The sequence below is a fragment of the Coffea eugenioides genome, chromosome 3, assembly GCF_003713205.1.
Source record: "Coffea eugenioides isolate CCC68of chromosome 3, Ceug_1.0, whole genome shotgun sequence".
NCBI lineage: Eukaryota > Viridiplantae > Streptophyta > Magnoliopsida > Gentianales > Rubiaceae > Coffea > Coffea eugenioides.
Window position 1 is genome coordinate 20,538,898 of NC_040037.1, and position 20,593 is coordinate 20,559,490.

The 20,593-nt window shown below is 35.3% G+C and overlaps 1 protein-coding gene across 1 annotated transcript; it reads right to left on the reverse strand.

The window, feature by feature from the left end:
- Positions 1 to 6,725: 6,725 nt before the first annotated feature.
- Positions 6,726 to 13,373, reverse strand: LOC113766282 (malate dehydrogenase, glyoxysomal-like). The gene is made up of 8 exons (XM_027310491.1): positions 13,200 to 13,373; positions 12,524 to 12,838; positions 8,502 to 8,591; positions 7,570 to 7,653; positions 7,425 to 7,460; positions 7,223 to 7,312; positions 7,028 to 7,122; positions 6,726 to 6,812 (listed from the first exon to the last, which is right to left on the reverse strand). Exons 1-8 carry the CDS (start codon positions 13,371 to 13,373, stop codon positions 6,740 to 6,742), a joined length of 957 nt encoding a protein of 318 aa, XP_027166292.1. The 3' UTR covers positions 6,726 to 6,739.
- Between the last annotated feature and the right edge of the window lie 7,220 nt (positions 13,374 to 20,593).

Genomic DNA, 20,593 nt, shown 5'->3' on the forward strand with positions numbered 1-20,593 from the left:
TACAAATAAACCTGACCAATATAGACAAATATATTGAATACTATACTACAATAGAAAAGAAACTAATAAATAAATGCGGAACAAATAAAAGAGATAAGGAAAGAACGCACCCGAAAAATTGATAACGGAGTTTGGCCAATTTTGCCTAATCTCCGAGCACCACTCAAGCGACCTGCTCTTATAATTTAGGAGAAGAAAAATTACAAAATTCTTATTGGGTAATTCTTTTATTTTTGGTACTATTGAATGGATTTGCTTGAGAGTTATTTATAACTCTCAAGCCCTTACCCAATCTCTCAACTCTACCGATGTGGGATAGAAATTGATGCCACAAATTCAACAATTGTGACTTGAAAAAGTCTACAATTTAGGCTTTGAATTCAACATCAATCTCCTCCTGAACCAGTGGCGGACAATTGGACTTTCAAGGCCTTGAGTTGCTGAAAAGTGTTCAAACTGCACACTTTATGTCATATGTGAACCGTCTATAACATGTGTTGCAGCTGTTATCATTTCTTGGTATTAAAAAAGAGCATTATGGTTGGGTGAACGATAAATTTGTAGGCCGTGGATTGATATTGTCACGGCATTCTAGTAGCTCCAAGCATGGTTCACCATCACGGGTCGCGGTCGCATCGCGGTCTCGGTTGTTCCACATCTGTCGCGGTATATCGATTGAATATCGGGTGATACACATATTATAACACATGAAAGTTTTCAAAATTTTTGAAAAAATTGTTAAAATTAGAAAATACCAAAAAAGACACAATTTAAAAAAATATCCGAATCGACTCCGAGTTGACTCGAATATATCGGCCGATATTATGTATGATGGATTAGAATCGGCTAATATTGGCCGAGTCAGAGCGAGTTGTCGCGAATATGGTAATATCTGCGATTCGGAGATCAGTATCGTATTGGTCCCCTCCGTTCCAGTTTCAACTCGGCCGATACGTATCGGTAACGGCCGATATGGTGAAACATGGCTCCAAGCTCCACTGGTCTAGAGATCAGTAGAGGAGGGTTTCAGGTGCCAAGAAGGAATGATGGCATTAGAGGTCCTCTCTCTTCGGCAGACTTTCTATGCAGCGGGAATTATTAGGAGCCTCGTATACCACAAAGTCAAATTAGTTTAGAACTGAAAATTCTCGTGTAAATGAATGTATATGCGCTTATTTTGGCTAATAAGCTGTTAAAATGCTACTCTAATCATATAGATTTGTGTTACAATTGGTTGCTCAGTTTTGAAGTAATGCGTTAAGTTCTCTAGCTCTGTAATCGACTTCTAGAATCTGCCTTTTGGAGATCTCATGTGACATTTGTAGCTAAATAGTTTAAAAGCTAAAACAACCAACAATCAGATACTGTGAGTTGATTGCTGAAGTGAAGGAAAGGGAAGGGATCGATTTGTAGTTATGACGCAAATAAATACTATTTTGGCTCTGCATTTTCAAGATCATACTCATCCTCACAACCTGTTTTTGTTTCTGCGTTTAGCTTAACTGCAATTTAGTTACTCATAGATCACCAAAACCATATGCCATAGTTAGCTCTGCTGCTCCATCACCCAGAAATGGTTGACACATACATAATTGGTATCTTTTGCTATCCCCAGTCATGAGCAACACTTCAAGGGAAATTCATGCTGAAGCTCACAGATTTCAGCTCCATTTTTTGATTAGATTATATACAGAATCTAAATTCAGTTAGAGAAGAAGAAAATTAATCTCTTCTTGTTCTCTCCATCTACGAAAGGTCAGTCCTAATGAAGATTAGATTGCCAACTTATCCTCCATGATATCATTTATCCTGACTGTTTGTACCAAGGCTCTTTGGGAAATCAGCAAAATGTCATTCCGTAAAACTGATTTGGGAAAGGTGTACAGCACAGCAGCCCAACTTGATTCATGTTCTTTTTTTTTTTTTTCTGGTTGTCAATCGCACATATCTACATCTACTAACCTACAGGGAAGGGAACGAATCTGATAGAGGTCAAAGAATTCATAGCTATGCTTTAATTATCCTATCCATTGAAGTCGATGATCATGAGTTCTTGGATACGTGTTCATGACAAATAGGATGTGAGCGAGAACATGTGTGTTGGATCATGTACATAGTAAAATTGAGTAGGCGACATGCTATGTGGCTTGCGTTCATCACGACATTTCTCGAGTCGCTTCATTGTAAGTAAGTGCATGATTTGAAGATAAATCGCCTTTAAGAGAGGGGGAATGGTACAAATCCAGTTGCTGCCAAGGGTTTGAGAGCTATCTACCTTTGCATCTTCATCGTTCCTGAGCCAAGAGTTCTAACAAAACATTCAAGAGGACCTTCAAAGATGTTCAACCTTGTTAAAAGTCATTCTACAATGAAGAGGACAACTTCTGCATATTCATCATATGTGTCCATTCGGGTGCCTGAAAGTGTATGGTTGGATGGTCAGAGGAGATGCTCAAAAGAAGTAAAGAAAAAAACGTTCCAAGGTGCTCCGAAGAGGATCCCCGGATGGATCCGCGCGCGGGGATCCCCTCTAGGCAACGGTTCTGAAGGTGTCCAGTTTCATTCTTCTTGGTTCAAACTTCTGCCTTGGATCCAGCCCATATGCTCTAATTTGAGCAGATTTGTCCAAGCAAAGAATGGTCCCTCAAGTCATTAATTATCTACAGGCTTTTCAACATTCTATGTTGATGAAATTTAAGAAGTCCGTCATTAACAGTATTGAGTAATTAAATCCTAAAACTAAGGATGAGAAAATTATTAAAACCTCATAACTGCAAAAACGATACCAACTACTACAAGAAAGCATCCCCCAGTTCTATGCAGTGAGTAATTCCTCCCACGAAGAAGGGTGTAGAAAGCTAATTGCCAATCCAAAAATATCAGCAATAGAGCTTGTATAAGGTCCACTAGATGAGGATAATAACCACCTTGTTACCAATATTTAGATCCAATATTTCTGTTTTCCTGCTCAATATATTGCTCCAAGTATAAAGTTCAATGAGCAATCAACAATTTGAACAGAGAAAAGATGGGATTTTATTATACTCAAATTTCATTACTAAATCAGTAGCAGCTGGAAACAGAATTGAAGGCCAAGTAGAGGAAATCCCTCAGTTTGAATAGGCATATTGGTGCAAATTATGCTTATAAGAACAAAAGAAGTTGGCAACAACTACAAGTTGTCACTATCAATTATACAAAAATTTCAAGAAGGAATTTGAACTTATGGACCACAAAACATGTATCACCACAACTAATATCTGAAGAAAAGTAAATCTAAGTCTCCAGATTTAAACAATGAAAATTCTTTGCACAACCCCTGTATACAGAGCAGTCTTTCCCATACCACCCATTTACTAACTAAAATTAACCAAATAAGTATTAAAAGTACCTAAATGTAGTATAATCAAAAACAGGTAAACCAGTTTCAAAAAATCCCCATTCTACTTATCTAAAGAGATGCTTTCAAATTGAGGTTCCAGTTCTTGAATAGCTTTGCGATTGCAAACAGGGCAAAAATTTCTCTGCAGCAACCATCTTCTTATACAGTCAACATGATACTCGTGTCCACATCCCAGTGCTCCCAGCATCTCCTCATCTTCGTATTCACCCTGGCAAACCACACAGATTTCTTCAAAGCCTTCATCATCATCTGCAACCTCATCTTGATCACGACTTCTTCTTCTGATCTTTAGTTGCTGGACTATGTTATCTTCGTGCAACCCACTGCTTATCATAAGATTACCAGTACTATAACCATCGTCTTGCCCCATTAGTCCTTCATCCTGCAAGCTGATCAAGTCAGCGTCCGAAGCATAAGGAAACAGATCATCAGCAAAAGAAATCAGTTCCCTTAAACTAACAGTAGGATAGAGAGGTTGCAGAGCCATTAATTGCTGGTAGAGCGTGGAATTAGGTCCCTCATTATGGTCGAAATCCATTGCTGATTCCTCAGATCAGTAATCGGTGGTTATTGAACGTGGCTAGTTGTACAACCCCGGGGAGTATTCTAGCAGTTTTGATATCTGAAGAATTGAGGAAGAAACAAAGGGCAAATTAACGGGAATCGGCGGAGAGGACGGAGTGATTAAATTCAAGAAACGGTTTTACTGCAAATTTTGCTTTAGTATGTTTGTTTATATAGTGAGGATTTAACCGACGTTACAGAATCCGAAGTCGAGAAGGAAAGGTATTTGTCTGGAGTGAGAGTATCTTCCCCACACGTAATATTCGTACTTTTAGAGAACTTTCCTCACGAGACAATCAGATAAACATGCATTTAGTATTCCAATTAATTGTACTTTGCACCCCTGCACTATTTTCACGCTGTTCTTTGTACCCTACACTTTTAATTTCAGCAATTAGCTACCTTCTACTCCCAATTTTTTGCATGATAAAAAATGGAGTTAAGTCAAACGGAAAAAAGAAGTCACGTGATCAATTTACCCTCTATTTCTTTTCACTGAACTTTCACAGGTATGCATAAGAGTCAAGTATTTAGGAAATGATCAATCCTTGATACACTAACAGTGTGTACAGTTTCACCATTGGATGCACGACACATAATTTGAATTTGAATTTGAAATACAAATTTTGCATATATGTCGTGTATTTAACCATGATAGTATATACACTATTAGTGTGTATAAGATTTCCTCTTTAGAAAATACTAACTCTTCTTCTCTTCCTTTATTTTCATCTTCTTTTTGTTAAAAAATTCAAATAGATGGTAGAAAACCACGACTACAATGTCCATTGTAAGGGGAAAAAAAATTCCCCCACCAGATGGTCTGCTAAAGGGTTTTAGTCTTAGCAATGCCATACCATACAGCATCGCCTATGGTTTACAACACTTTCCCGTTCAGAGCGACATTATGAGACAGTGCTTTGGAGTCCTGGATGAGGAAGAGAAGAATATCCAAAAATTATAAGACCCATGATCAATCCACAGCTATTAAGCGCTTTTTTGTGTACCATTTGCTTCGACATCAATTCCAGTTTCTCTATGAATCCACAGCTTTTGGTAGTAATGTCCAAGAGGAAAAGAAAAAAGAAGCAAGAGCAACTCTTTGTTCAAGTTATATTTTTTGGTTTAGAACTTAAGCCTTCACTATATTTTTTATATGGAATCCGTGAAATTAAGGAGTCCCTTGCATTGTTTTATTGGTTCTTTTCTTTGAAATTTCATTCAAATTTTGTGAAAGGCAGAGTAACCAACTTAATTCTCGGGAGAATTTTTTTGTAAACTTGATTGGAAATTGGTTGATTAAAAAATGCATCTATTGGAGATCTCTATCCTCGACTTTGTTAGATTTTTTTGACTGTTTTTTTCTAATTAACAATCTGGCATTTCTTTCGTCTATTATCTTTTTCTTTTTTAAATTATGGACAAGAACTAATGTTCTACATTGCCTTTTGATCTTGTTCTTAGTAACTTATTTTTCTTTTTCATTTGTATTTCTTTGTTTTGATTGTTATTTTATATGTCTTTTGTGGATTGCTGAAAATTAAAAGTTGAATGGAGTTAGTTGCGGAAATTGAAAGTTTAGGATGCAGACTCCGATTTGGCAGTAGTTGAGGGAGCATAATACAATTAATAATGTATATTACAATAAGATCCACTGGGGTATAGAAAATTACGGTCAACCCCTCTAACATCACAATGATATAACAAATGGCCTCTTCTGTTAGGAATTTTGTTTTATTATGTTTTTTTTTTTGTTAACCATACACACCACATACAAATGACAAATTGCACAAGAGATGCAATACATAAATATTCATGGTGTTTTATACCCTTTTTTTCCCCCTTATTTCTGCTTTTTAGATTTGATGGTTCTGTTTGAAGTTAGATGCAATGTTTAATGGATATTCCTCAAAATTTCTCCAATGCAGATCGTCTATTTGACAAAAATGCCTGAATGATGAGGTTTAATTTGTAAACTTTTTTCACTTATAGGGGCAAATTTTTACATGTCAATTCAGGATTTTGAAGTTTGACAATTACAAGTTTGTGAATCTAAATAACTTAATTGTTTTAACAAGTACATCTTTATTAAATCACAAGTCTATCAAAGTTGTGCAGAATAAAGCGTGATCTAATAACCAATTAACGTTTTTGACATTTTCTATGTTGTTAAATCTAAACTGTGCTGTAAAGATGGTTGAACTTACCAAAAAACTGGATTTTCACTTTTTAAGTATGAAATTCTTGGCTCATGAGAAAAACGAACTCAGGATTATTGAATGTTTCCTATTGCCCTTAGTGAACTAAGGAAATTCTAGGTAATATGTTGAACGTATTTTACTGTATAAATGTGAACACTTGAAGAAAAATAGAGACGTTAAGTCATAGGAGAGTAAATTCTAATTTAGCGTGCAAAAAACCACTAGGTAATGAATACTTTGTTGGTTTTATTTGGATGAGTACTTATAGAATCAACACTGGCCAGTAGCATCTATGAAAATGGTAATATTTGCATTTAATTTTTTTTCATCATAGGTCATGGTGATAGTAATAAAGATAGCGGCCTTGAGCCTTCATACCATAATTGTTCACAAATAAAAGACAAGAAGTAATATTATAGTGTAAAAGTTTGCGAATATAATGAACAGAAGCTGTTTTACATGGGCATAGTTTATGAAAAAGAGGGCCCTGAACGAGACATTTGGATATTCTGCCAGGAGGAACCAAAAGGTTCAAAGGCCTTTACAAGAATTCAGCTCAAATTTCACATTGTTAGGAATTTAGGATGGATATACCTTGCTCGATGCTTACGGCCAACTCTTTCTTTGCTTTCTCCAGTCCAATCCTGTAACAAGTCATAAAATGAATTCACAAAATTATCTCTTCACAGTTCTTTCTCCAGTCCAATCCTGTAATAACTCTGTGCTTGGTTTTCTGTCAGAGCTCTAATATGCTCATGAATTAAAGCAGATCAATAGGATATATACTTCCTCTTCTGATGCATTTAAATTCTGAATCTGATTGAGACCCAAATATATTCAGAGAGAAAACTTATCATACCTCTCATACTCGCTCAGGGGACCTAGTTGATAGACCTCTTCTGCTCCACTACAACCAAGTCGTACCTTAGAGGCAAAGAATGGGAGTTCCGTGACCTGTAGGACATTTTTTTTATTTCTTATATTTGTGTTGGGCATCTTATCAAGAAGGATGGCAGAAATTTTCAAAGAATTATGTGAGATATGCATATGGTACCTGGGATGCTACAAAAGCACATTCCACAATACCAGCATCACCTCTTAGCCCCCGGAGGCATGCCTCTGCAAATTTCTCTGCTGCATATGCCTGTAAACAATGTCTCCTCCATGAGCACATTCATTTAGTTCAAGATCTAGCTAAAGTCTGAATACTGCACTGTTTTTTTTCTTTTCTTTTTTGGTATCAAATATAAGCTAACCATTGACAGTGTTGCAGAGCCAGCCCCAGCCTTTGCCTGTCAAAAATACTAATATTCACAGTTGACATGTTGTTATAACTAGTTGAGATAGTACAGCAGATAGTGTTTTTGCAATTCGACAATGAGTAAATTTGAGAACAATTACCTGGACGACTTCTGTTTTACCGTTTCGAATGCGGTTTGTCAGGTACTCAGTTTCTTCAGGTGTAAACGAGCATGGGGGCTGAACCTACACATTCCAATGTAGAAAATCCTGGGTGCTCGTCAAATATGAGCTTTAAGGCAACGGGAGGTTTGGGATTCTATGCATATGGGATATTGGGATGCATGGTGTAATTAATGGTTTAGATGTGTTTAATTTGAATTTGAATAGATGAGATTGATTCTGGGACACAGCTCTTTAAATGTGACAAATTTATTATACATTACTGCTGAGTTTTAATAGTTATAGTGTGAGTTCCAAAATCGGGACAGGTATAATTGAGTTAGGTACAGTTGTTGTACTTTGTTCACAATTTGGTGTACATGACTTATAAACGCAATTGTATTTATGCATTAAGTTGTACACAAATAAAATTTGTGGCTACAACAAAGTTGTATAATAGTACACCATATTTTGTAAGAAGTACAACAACTAGACAATTGTACTAAAATTCCAACCACACCTGCCCTTGGTCCGTTAAGTGTCTATGTTTGTTGTGTTTATACATACATTGTATATTGCAATTCAAGCTTGCTCTGAATCCCGAAACAGGACAGATAATTTGTTCTTTTAGAATAGTGAGAAAGCTTGTAGAAAAACATTACAATATTTCGCCTGCGCTCATATCCAGGTCAGGCACGATGATTGTTTCAAGTGTCAATGTGCAAATGTTTCTGAAAATGAACAGAAGTTTCTGTAGCAATAAAGGGTGGCTGGAACAAAATGAAGTGTTAATCTTGGACCAAAAATGTGGTACTACGTCTTTATTGACACAAATTGCCAAGGCAAATTGCTTGCCCTGGAACGGGTTCCAAGAAAATGAAATTCTGTGCAGTGCAAATTGTAACCAAAATATGAACATACCAAATTCTCACCTGTGACAGAAGAGGCAAAATTGTTGCTCCCGCATGACCTCCGATGACTGGAACGTTAACTTTCCTAGGATCAAGTCGTCGAGCTTCTGCCTGTAACCAGCATCTCAAAGGACACGTATAACACTTCATCAGCAACAAGAAAATACACACACACACACACACAGATATTGACATGCCAAATTTGTAGTCTGTATATTGATCATGCAATTTGTTGTAAACTTGGCTGATTCGTAAATGGATACACCTGCTGCTCTAGACAAGGTAAATTTATTTCATTGATGAATGGAAAGCCTGAAAGATGGAGTTGAAATTTGGCAGCAACTAGGTAGTGTCTAATTGAATTTTGTTCAGCTTTGTCCTGTTGTAGTTATAATTAGAAGACTGAATAGGACCTGCCCATGTCCCATAGTTGGCCCAGCCTTGCAGACTATGACCTGACTTTATTTCAATTCTCAAGTAGCTTTTCTTTTTTTTTTTTTTCTTTTTTTTCCCTAGGGTGGTTGGGGTGCCTTGGATCACAAGTCTCACAAGTTGAGTCTGTCTAGCTTCAATCAATTCATATAACTCTTACAACTTTTGATGTATATTCGTTCAATTTGAATGTGAACTTGGATTTATCAATTCATTAACTAAGTTAGCAATGACAATAAAACTGTATGAGTTTATAATAAGTACAGTAAAAATTACAACAAATTGGTTTGAACCGGACAGAATTCAACTTACAAGGCCTGATCTAGGCAACTTATACATAAAAGGAGCACTTAATTCATGAAAAGAATGACCCTTTGTTTTGACGCAGCAGCTCAAGCATTGAGCAATCACGATGATAGGGAATGGGTGTATCCCATCAGTCATGCGAAATGCATGAATTGTAAAGTGATATTAAGCCTTTGCTCACTTTGTATATAGTTTGGTGATAGTCAATGAAAATCCTATCGTTTCGACAAAAAAAAAAAGAGCACTTAATTCATGAAACCATCTATATCAGTAACCAGCTCAAAGAATTCTGGAAAGAAACTTTCACGTCAACAGGGTGATCTAGACTTTTCTGAATATGATACATAACTAATTATGCTTTCCCAAGTTATTTCAGTTTCATCAACCTCTAAGCAATTAATTAAGAAAAAGGAAGATACATATATATATATATATATATAGAGAGAGAGAGACAGAGAAAGAGAGAGAGAGAGCAAAGAGTTTTAGCTACCTTACGTAGTGGCAAATGACTAGAAACTACAATGGCAACTTGCGTTGTTTGTTTCTTGTATGCCAAGATCCATTTTCCTCTCTTTTAAACACCTTACACTCATTGTTAAGTCAACTCAACATGTTAAAAATCTTTGGATGAAATTGCCCTCCTCTCTAATGTAATTTACAACAAATAATGCTAACTGCAAAATATGTAAATACTTAGCACTGGAGTGTGGCCTGCTGACTACTTGTTTTGATTGCTGAATTTGTTTGTAAATATGTAAATAATATAGCTTTTTGTAGCTGAGTTTCATCTCTTGTACAAACATTTTTGCTCAATCAATGGAAAGTTACAGTTTGCTTTAAAAAGAGCTTACAACAAACAAAAACTTAGAATGGTTCTTCTCTTTTTCCCTTTCATCCAATAGTACCTAGAAAATATTAGTCAAAGGGTTCTTCTCCTCTCTTTTTATTTTTCCTCTCATTAATACCAAAAAAATAGAAATAAAGAAAGAGATGTTAGAGAGAGTACCCAATTTTAGAAAGAAGAGAATGGAGAATCTAATATTCTCGTTAAAATCACTCCTTGCTCTTCCTTCTACCACCTTTTTCGAATTCCAACCATCCTTTCTATCACCATTTCCTTCACCACCTTTGGAAATTAAGCAACAGAGGTGGAAAGTATGTTGGAGTTAGGTAGTAGGTGGAAGAATTAGGAATGATTTTAAAGTAATGGGAATATTGATTTTCTCTTATCTTCCTTCTTTCCATACTTGAGTTTTCACTCTCCCTCTTTCCCAGCCATTTTTTTTTTTTTTGGTATGCATATGAGTGCAAAAAAGGGGGAAAGAACCCTCTTGCCATTTTCATTTTTCTTGGTATTTAAAAAGTTTTAAAAAAAAGAGAGAACAATTTCAACTTTCTGATATTTTAATTATATGAGAAGGAAGGAACTTTGGTCTAAAATCTTTCAACATGTTGAGTTGATTTAACAGTGGAATAAAGTTCCAAAAAAAATAATAGTAGTGAGTAAACTGATAGTAATGTTATTGTTTAAGGGGAGTAAATTGATAACAACCCTGAGAGCTAAACATATTTTTCTAATTGAGTTACCAAACTCTGTTACATTTGTCGTCAGTTTCGGGATGAAGTGCTTAAAGTATAACATTAGGAGGAAAATTGATAACTTTAGTAAACATTAGGGGATGAAGTGATTATAATCTAAGTTGTAAACCATGTGCAGGAGAAAATTCCCAACAAAGCTAACAGCTACAAAAAGGATGAAAATGAAAGACTAGGTATGAAAATGAAATCAAATTTTTTTTTTTTCAAATCTATAGGAACTTAATAAGATATCCATGGCTTAAATCTTAATCATTGTCAGTAGAGATTTGATTAAATTCTTCTAATAAAGCATCTTATGTAAAATTAAATGCGTTTCCATTTTAGCGTATGGTATTTTCGCTATCCAAATATATGTTATTGTACTGAAGGCCATTTCCATTTCAAGTTAATTCACATTATTTTAAATATAATGCAACAAATCCAGCTGGGAGCTTATTGTGGAGAGGGACGGCTGCCCCCAAGATTTTCAAAACACCTTTATATCCCTTTTACTTATTAAAAGTTTTCACTTATATCCTTTAAAATTTGGATTTTGCTCCCACTCCCAAGTTTTGTAAATGCAAGGATGCTCCCTTAAATATACACATCTTTATTTAGTAATGTTGCCCCCAAATCTCAGCCTCTGGCTCCCCAATTTGCAGAGGTTGAGTATATCTTTCAGATATTTTACGGGACTTATGTGTTTATTTCTTAAATTTCCGTAATCCCCAATTTGCATGTTCTCAACTATCAGTTATTGATCTTAAACATTTAAGAGTGCGAGTGGTTTTGTTGAATTTAATTTTGTTCTTCTTCATAAACATGTGCTATATATGTGGCCTCGTCTGGTTTGCTTATGACAAAGTTTCAATGACTTATCCTAGATTTGTTCATTTACCCATCACTAGTCACAAATATTTTTTCACTGGCCAACAATATTATAGGGAGTTATGCGAGGAATGACTGAAAGCACTAGAAGGTTGTTTGTTGCCTTCATTGGATGGCTCAATGTAAATTTTAAATCTATATATTCTATTCTTTCTGTTCCATTAAAAGTGTCATGTCTTCTATCTTGAAATGTCCCAAAATATTTTTGTTATCTTATCAGAATTAAAATTACTCCCTCCGTCCCACTTTAATAGTCCTGTTTTCCTTTTTCATCTGTCCCAAATTGTAGTCCATTTTCCAATTGAAGAATGTAGTTGTATTTTAATTTTCCTAAAATACCCTTATTCAATGTAAGTTGTTGTTACTATAAACCTACCCCATTTAATGAGAGTTGATTCTTTTTTTACCATCAATTCAAGTTCCCATAAAGTTGTACTCTAATTAATGTAAGGGTATTTTAGAAAAATAGCAACCTAAATTGATTGTTCCAACAAAATTAACTACTTTTTATTAAACTGTGTGAAAAAAGAATCAGGACTATCAAAGTGGGACGGAGAGAGTATTTTTTATCTCTTTTTCCAATCCCTACATTTATGTATAATTCATATTAAATTCAAATTTTGAAATTCAGAGGACAATTTGGAAAATAAATTTACTAACATCACCATCAAACCACTAATCTACAAAGTTAGAATGCCAAAATATGACAAACAATTGGGGATGGAGGAGTACGATTTACAAGTCATGTAATTAAAGATTCTCTTAAAACCTTGTTTAACCGTATAGGCACTTGAAGATTGATCACAAGATGGTTATTCACAAGGATTAAAAAGACATACCACAAAGGTATTAGCTCTCACAACATCAAGCATGGTAACTCCAAAAAGCCGCTTGGGATCATAGGTGCCTGCTTTCTTGAAAATTTCTGCTGCAATTGGAACCGTAGAATTAACTGGATTGCTGATCATATTCACAATTGCTTTAGGACAGTGCTTTGCAATTGCGTCGCAAAGGCTTTCCAAAATCCTCACGTTATTTTTGAGAATCTCATCTTTGGACATTTCTGGATTTCTAGGTGCCCCGGCAAGTATAATGATAAGCTCCATTCCTGTAAGGGCAACCTCAAGTTGTTCTTCCCCAATAAAACCTATCACCTAGAAGTCACAAAGACATGATTTTACTAACACTTTGGAGAATAACCAAAAAAAAAAAGGGACTTGGGCAGAAATGGTTGTGATTTGGTGTAATAAGGAAGATAAGCGTACACTGAAACATATAATAAACTCAATAAGTGTCCACAAACACATGCTCCATTCTCAAGAAATGCATGCTTGAATAAAATGAAAAATACTCTCTTCGGGGTTTCTACAACACCACCCAGAAACATTAGCACACTCAGTCCTGCAGTTTTTAATCCTTGCCTTTCTGACTTAGGGTTCTACCTTCTCATTGACTTACTATATTCGTATCCTTTTCATTTCAAGCTAGGCGATATTACTGGCGAAAGTTACATACCACGGCACCCGTGTCCATATGGCCAAGATCAGCCGTGACACCATAAGTGTTGGAAACATCATAGAGATGAAGAACTGAGACTAATGGATTCTTCTTCATCAACATTGCAAGTGGTTGGCCTACTGCTCCAGCAGCACCTAGTATTGCAACTCTGAATCCAGGGCTTTTCTCCATCTTCAGAGTTCACTACAACACAAATAAGTAGCAGTTTACCGGATCTAATACAATTCACAATTATGAAAATGTTGAAAATGTGAAGTGAAAGAATCACCGGGAAGCTTAGGGGATTTATATGAAGTAAAAATATAATAATTATTGGAAGACTAGGCAAACTATTGAATGTGGAAGACGAACATTTAGAAGCTCAATGGTATCCTTCAGTATATTTGTATCTAAGGACATAAGGTGGATGGGTGTATAATAGATAAATCTCTTCAAAAGAAACTTAATTGGGATAAAAGAATATCCAAATAATGCTGTTGTACATTGAGCAAATTGGAAATCCGAACTTGTAGATTTTTAGAACTTATTGAAGAGAAGTATCCCAATGGAAACTATCAACGCCATTAATTGAATGAGGGCTAGTGGAAATTTTCAGCTTTTGTTTCACTTGTTTCTCACCTTTCCAAGTCAATTATTGTGCCTCTATTTTACTGTATGAGATGTGAAATGAAACATTAGTTTATTGTGCCTAATGACCACTGGACCATTAGATTATAAGATGTCGGCCAAAGCTGCTTAGCTGGTTAATAATGTCACTTACTGTTGCAGAACCTTTACTTGATAGTTTTCTATGCATTTTTTATGCTATTTCACTAAATTATGTTAGTTGGTACAAGATTGACCAGTTTCCACCTGTTTCCATGGAGTATCATTTAGTTTTCTAAGCGAATGGGACAGTTGTAAACCCGAAAAAAAAAACACACACTAGAATAGGTACTACCTGGCGTGCTTGTTCATTATTCAAAAATATACTGCACAAGAATAAAAGAATCAAGAAACGCTGTAGGGGTTCTTTGCTTTTGTCAAAGGCAAAAACTTCGGTAGATATGGTCTTTAGCCCCACTTGTAGATTGATTGGTTCAAAACTTATTACACCATCTCACCAATTCAAGCATTAAATGCACAATAAAAATGCAGCAAAATTTGGGTTACTAGGTCTAGTAGACTCGATTTGTGGGCCCACCCATGGATCGAGCATGTTTTTTTTTTTTTTACGGCAATGATAACATTTTTATAACCTAATATATCCTAATTTAGAGGAAGTATAGCCTAAAGAAGCTGTGTATAAGGGACTAGTAGGTATAAGAATCTGACTAAATCAAAGGAGTGATCTGACACCTTCTTTGAATTTTTTAAATGCAAATAGGGTTCAAACTCCCGACCTATAGCCCAAAAAGAGACTTAGTTCCTTTTTTATGGCCCAATGGTTGAGCATGGTCATGTTATCCCTTTCATCGTTCCACCCCTAAAGGGTAGCTGGTTATATTGTTGCTTCGCATAAGTTGCCATATTTGCCCTTGATTTGGAAATGAGCCATTGGCATCCGGTATGTATAGGCGCACAAGTGGATAGTTACTAAACCCGATCCAGTGAGAAACCAAATAAAGAAAGTAGGTTAATAGGTTGTAGGTTAAACTAGTAGATGAGCTGTTGAACTAGTAAATTATATATTCAATGCAGTATTTTGCATTTTTACTACATGATACATGGTACAAATATTTAAAAAAATTGCTTATGACAAACTTTATTCATTTTACTTAGTTGTTAAATAATTTATCACTTTTGCGTATATGTTATGGATCCAACAAGATAGCGTATATACTGTCAGTATATATAAGATTTACTGTAAATTTAATTAGTAATCCACCTAACATTCATGTTTAAAATCTTATTTGCATTTTTTATTGAAAATTTTCAGTTTTGGTCCCTAATATTCAACACCTATACAAACAAACTGATCCCAAAGTTTTGATACAAACAAATCTGATCCCTAATAGTTAGCACGTGTGCAGCTTTAGTCTGAAAAGTTTTGGTACAAAAAAAATCTAATCCCAATGTTTAGCATGTATGGGGTTTTAATCTCTAAAGTATCAATAAGAATAAATTTGGACCCCAATGTATCAAATTTGAAGTAGATTTAGACAATTGAAGGATTTTCCTCGATTACTAAGGAAATTTATCACGTACAATCATCTATGCATTAAATTGAATTTAAAAAAAAAAGTAAAATAGGTGCTGACTTTAAACTACAAGATGCTCAAAAAAATTAACTAAAAGATTAAGGACTAATAACTCACGTAAGTTATTAATTAAGCAGGATAAAAGATTAAAAAAGAGATTTGGCAAAGCACAAAGTTAAAATCAACCAAAATGCTCAATTCATTGATCCATAACTTATTTTTCACTCTCCATGCCCCTAGTACTCAAACAAAAACACTTGATACTTAGCTTTCATGTGTGATTTAACAAATTTTCATTTTCCTAGTCAATTTGTTACTCATGCATCATTACATAAATTATTCTTATTATTTAAAATTAGCCATTATTTTGTTTTTTTAATTCAATTTAATGAATACGTTACCTTACTTGAGTAGATTGTGTCAATAATTGGGAAATATCAGTTACTTGCCCTAAATCTGGTTCAAATTAGAAACTTTAGGGACTAGATTTATATTTCCCAAAACTTTAGGGACTAAAATCGCGTACAAGTGCCAAACATTAGGGACCGGATTTGTTTTTGTTGAAATTTTAAGGATTAAAATTGCACAACGCCAAAAACTAGGGATCAAAACAGCATTTCTCCCTTTAGTTTTAGCTTTCAAGTGTAAAAATGTTATAAGAAATAACTTTTTGTCTTAAGAATTAATTATAGTAATATATCATTTTATTAATTCATTTTCTAATTTTTAAAATAAATTATGAGGAGTAATAAGCTTTAACAAAAATCTCGAATAAGTATTTGAAAAGAGTGTTTACAAAAAATCAAAAGTATTTAGGAAGAAAGAAGGAACATTAATTTTGTAGGGATGGAAAAGTTAAAGCCCCTTACTGGTATGAGAAGTGTTGTAGTCTAGCTGTGGGACTATAAGTGCTTATAAAGTTGTATATAGAGCTGTTAATCGAGTCGAGTCGTGCTCAAGCACCTAATAATCGAGCTCGACTCGAACCTCCAATCAAGCTAGTTCGAGCTCACTCGATTAGTAGTTCGAGTTTCAAAACCAGTCGAGATTGACTCGTCAAACTCGACTGAAGCTCGAACTTGAGGTCAAAATCGAGCCGAGCTTAACGAGCTCTAGACTCGAGCTCGAACTCGAGTTCAAAATCGAGTCGAGCTTAACGAGTTCGGTGAGCTTGAGACTCGAGCTCGAACACCTGGACATTAGCAACCATTATTGTCTAATCTGTTAACAAAATTTTCAGGCAAATTCACAACTAAATCTGCAGTTGAAATAGATACAGAAATCACAATTCAAGTAGTCCAAACAATTAAACATCAGCCATCAAGTAGTTTTAAACAGATTCTAAAATGTCCAAACTCTAGACCAAGTTGACCAACATGTTTAAGTTTAATTGTCCAAGAGTTAAAAACAACTTTCTTGAACGAAAATAGCTTGTGAATGATGCAGCTTTTGAACGAAATCAGCTTGGGAAATTAGCATGTGAATGAAATCAGCTTGCACCAATCAGCATCAGCAGCCACCAAATCAGGTTGTGAACGAAATCAGCTTAGGAAATCAGGTTGTGAATGAAATCAGTTTGCACCAATCAGCATCAGTAGCCACCAAATCAAGTTGTAAATGACTCAGGAAGTTCAACTTCCTCAAATGTGATTGATTCAACCGCATCAAGTGATTCCTACAAAACAAAAGTATGAAAGTTATAAAGTTCTTGAAAATCAGATCTAATGAAACTGTAACAATAACAAAAACATCCAATCAATTACTTACGCGAGACTTATTCCTTAGGTCATGAAGACTACGGATCCAATCATTGCCGCAAAGCAACATTTGCACCGTCTCAACTAACATAGAAGCGTGTCGATCATCAATTACTCTACCTCCAGCGTTGAAGGTAGATTCTAAAGCCACAGTTGTAATAGGAATGGAGAGTATATTGGCAGCCATCCTTGACAAGATAGGAAATCTCAATCTTTCCCCTTTCTACCAAGCCAAAACGTCTAGATTTGCATTTGCATCACAAGCATACCTATCTTCTAAATAAACATCTAAATCTGATTTTTCTAGTGGAGCCTTGTCAATTTCACTCACATGCATGTGAAACTTTTTTTTACCAATTAAAACGGTGGGTCCAATCATTTTACTAGCTTTCTGGCTAGAAGAACTAGAACCTTCAGTTTGTCTCCTTTTTACAGCCCACCTCTGTTGTTGTTTAGAATGGGAAACAATGTGACAATTGACATATTCATTGTAAAGCTCATAAAGAATGTCTTTAATCTCAGCCACAAATCTAGGAGTTGCATCCTCACCATAAATAACCAGAAAAGCATAATTAACAAGAACCATTTTGTATCTCGGATCCAAAATTGCACCCAAAGATAGCAGCACATTACTTTCCCTCGAATACTTATCAAATTTAGCAGACATACTTCCAGCCATAGCCCGAATATGGTCATAAGGGTCAAAAGCTTTTTCATTTAAAAGCTCTTTAATCCTATAGAGCTCCACAAGAAAAATGTTAGCTATTGGATACTCGAATTTGGAAATCATGTTAGTGATTCCATGAAATATTACCAGAAATTTGCACACTTCTTCCACTTTCATCCACTCAAAATCAGTAGGAACATAGTGAAATCCAGGGTCAATGTCTTCATATCTTAGAAATACATCCTTGAACTCTAAACCCGAAGTGAACATCAAATAGGTGCTATTCCACCTTGTTGGACAGTCCAAAATTAGCTTTCTAGAGGGCAACTGGAGCTGTTTTTTAATTTTGGCAAATTCAAGAAGCCTAGATTCAGAATTGTTCAAGTACTTTATCCCCTTTCTAACAACATCAATCACATCACCAAGTTGACCAAGACCATCTTGCACTAAGAGATTAAGTATATGTGCACAACAGCTAACATGAAAAAATTTTCCTCCGAGATGCAAGCTCTCTTACCTTGGCATGATCATACGAGAAATTAGTAATGGAAGTGATACCATCACTCGGACCTTCAGTGAATGATAGCACTCGTTGCTTCTGTTTGCTTTGCTCCCCAGTGGCCAGCTTTCTTTGTAGGCAAGAATTCAGGTGCCTCTTGTGCTAAGATGTAGCTCCGATGGCACTCTATGCAAAAAGTTCCTTGCAATGGTTTGCACTTCACTTTGACTGTCCCATTATCCAGCACAACTGTTGTCATTTCATCCCATATACTGGATTTCTTTTTCCTTTGCTTTTTCTCAAAAGGACTAGCTCCTTCATCTCCATCTACTTTCTGCTCTTTTTCATTGCACTCACCTTCTATCATTTCTATCTCTTCTTCACTCATCTCATCAGCTCTTTCTTCAGTGTAGTTCAATTGTTCCACGTCTTCATTATTTTGCTCCATCACAAGACTTGATGATGAACCTTGGAATGAATTGAATGGAGAGCTGTACATACCTTAATTAAAATACATGCAATAACCAATACAGGTTCTGATTAGCCAAAACAGAAATTTAGAATAACATTTCTAGAAAATAAGGTATAAAAGTAACAAAACAGATTTCAAGAAATAATCTTTTTTCAAGCCAGTTTTAACATTTCTTTAACTTGTTCCATCTCAAGCTTAAATTCAGATTAATGAAATAATAGAGAAACATCTAAAACCTATGATTAAAACTTTCAAACATGTCCCTACATATATCTAAACCATTTCCAACTTGGTTTCTGAAATTTTTTTTTCCTTATCAGCAAAACGATCATTAATTTAATCAACAACACAGCAAAGCAAATAACAAAATTTTCCAAAGCAAAGCAAAAAAAATCTAATGCCTGATGACTAAAGTTAGCTTTTAGAATCCATCGGAACCTTCTATCTTATATACTAATATTAATGGGTGAAATCTTTATAGCATGTTTCTTAAATCGCTCTTTAAATTTACAGAAGCATTTGTAGTCTTATCTAGTCCATCACTTTAATTTACTTATACCTGTGCAATTGCCCATACTGTTGTGCCCTATCAGTTTAATTTAGGCATCTGTATTTTAGTTTTCATCAGCTTATTATGACTTACTGGTACAAGAACTAAAGAAGCTCATGAAATTGTCTTGTTGAATTAGATTCAAAATTCATTTCTAGGTCCTTTACGACTGGCCATTGGAATTCTTTGGTTACCAGGTTGATATAGGTTAATAGGTGGTAAATATTTCCAAGTTTGTAAACTGAAAGTTGTGAGTTTGCAAATTGTAAACTGAAAAGGTCAAAAAATTAAGCAAAACCTAGATAGCCTCTTAAAACCAAAAATAAATTGCAAATTCAAGAAATGGTACTAGATTATGTAGCCAGTCGGTGATATAGTAGTAGGCCCCGACTTTACCGAGGTGGCTCCGCGGCGGACTCACAGCAAATTGCTCACGGATTCATGAGAAGTAGTGGTGCGTCCCTAAATGGTGCTCATGGACTCACGGATTGAGTGATGATGGTGAGATGGTGGATGGATTGGTGATGGTGGTGAGAATTGAGAAGGTGCGGCTACGGCTGCAGAACGGGAAAAGGAAAGAGGAAAGAAAAATTAGGGCCAGGAACAGGAATGAATTAGGGTAAAACTACCAGATACACAATGAAATGATGCTAATGCCCCTACATTTCGAGGCTGTCGAGTTGTTATCGAGTCGAGCTTAGCTCTACTCATTTAATAAACGAGTATATACACAACTCGAGCTTGGCTCATTTTTCTCTGTAAACAAGCCGAGTCGAGCCCTTAACTAGCCGGGTAGCTCGGCTCGTGAGTTGCCTATTTTGATTAACAGCACTAGTTGTACAGAAGACTCTGTGTTTGAGTATAGAGGCTACCATTCACCATTTCTTATTTAAAGTCTACCCCTCTTCTGCTTAAAAAAAAAAAAAAATTCATGCACATTTGGTCTTTCCTCCAAATTTCACTATCCCAAATTTTCAATTGAACCATTGGTCCGTTGAAAAATTAATGATTGATAGCCTTGTCTGATTTATCTATATTCTAGTTGGGTAGGACGTTGATTTACATATTTCGACCCTTTTTGGATTTGAATAAGATTTATATAATTGTTTAAATAAGTAATATACTTAGCATAATTTGTTACTAACCTGCTTGTTTTCTTTTGATTAAAAAAATACTTTGTGAACCAAGCAGTTAGGAAAATCCTATACAAAAAGCAAGGTTCATAACGGATTGCTGGAAATCGTCTAGCATGATTTGAATTATATC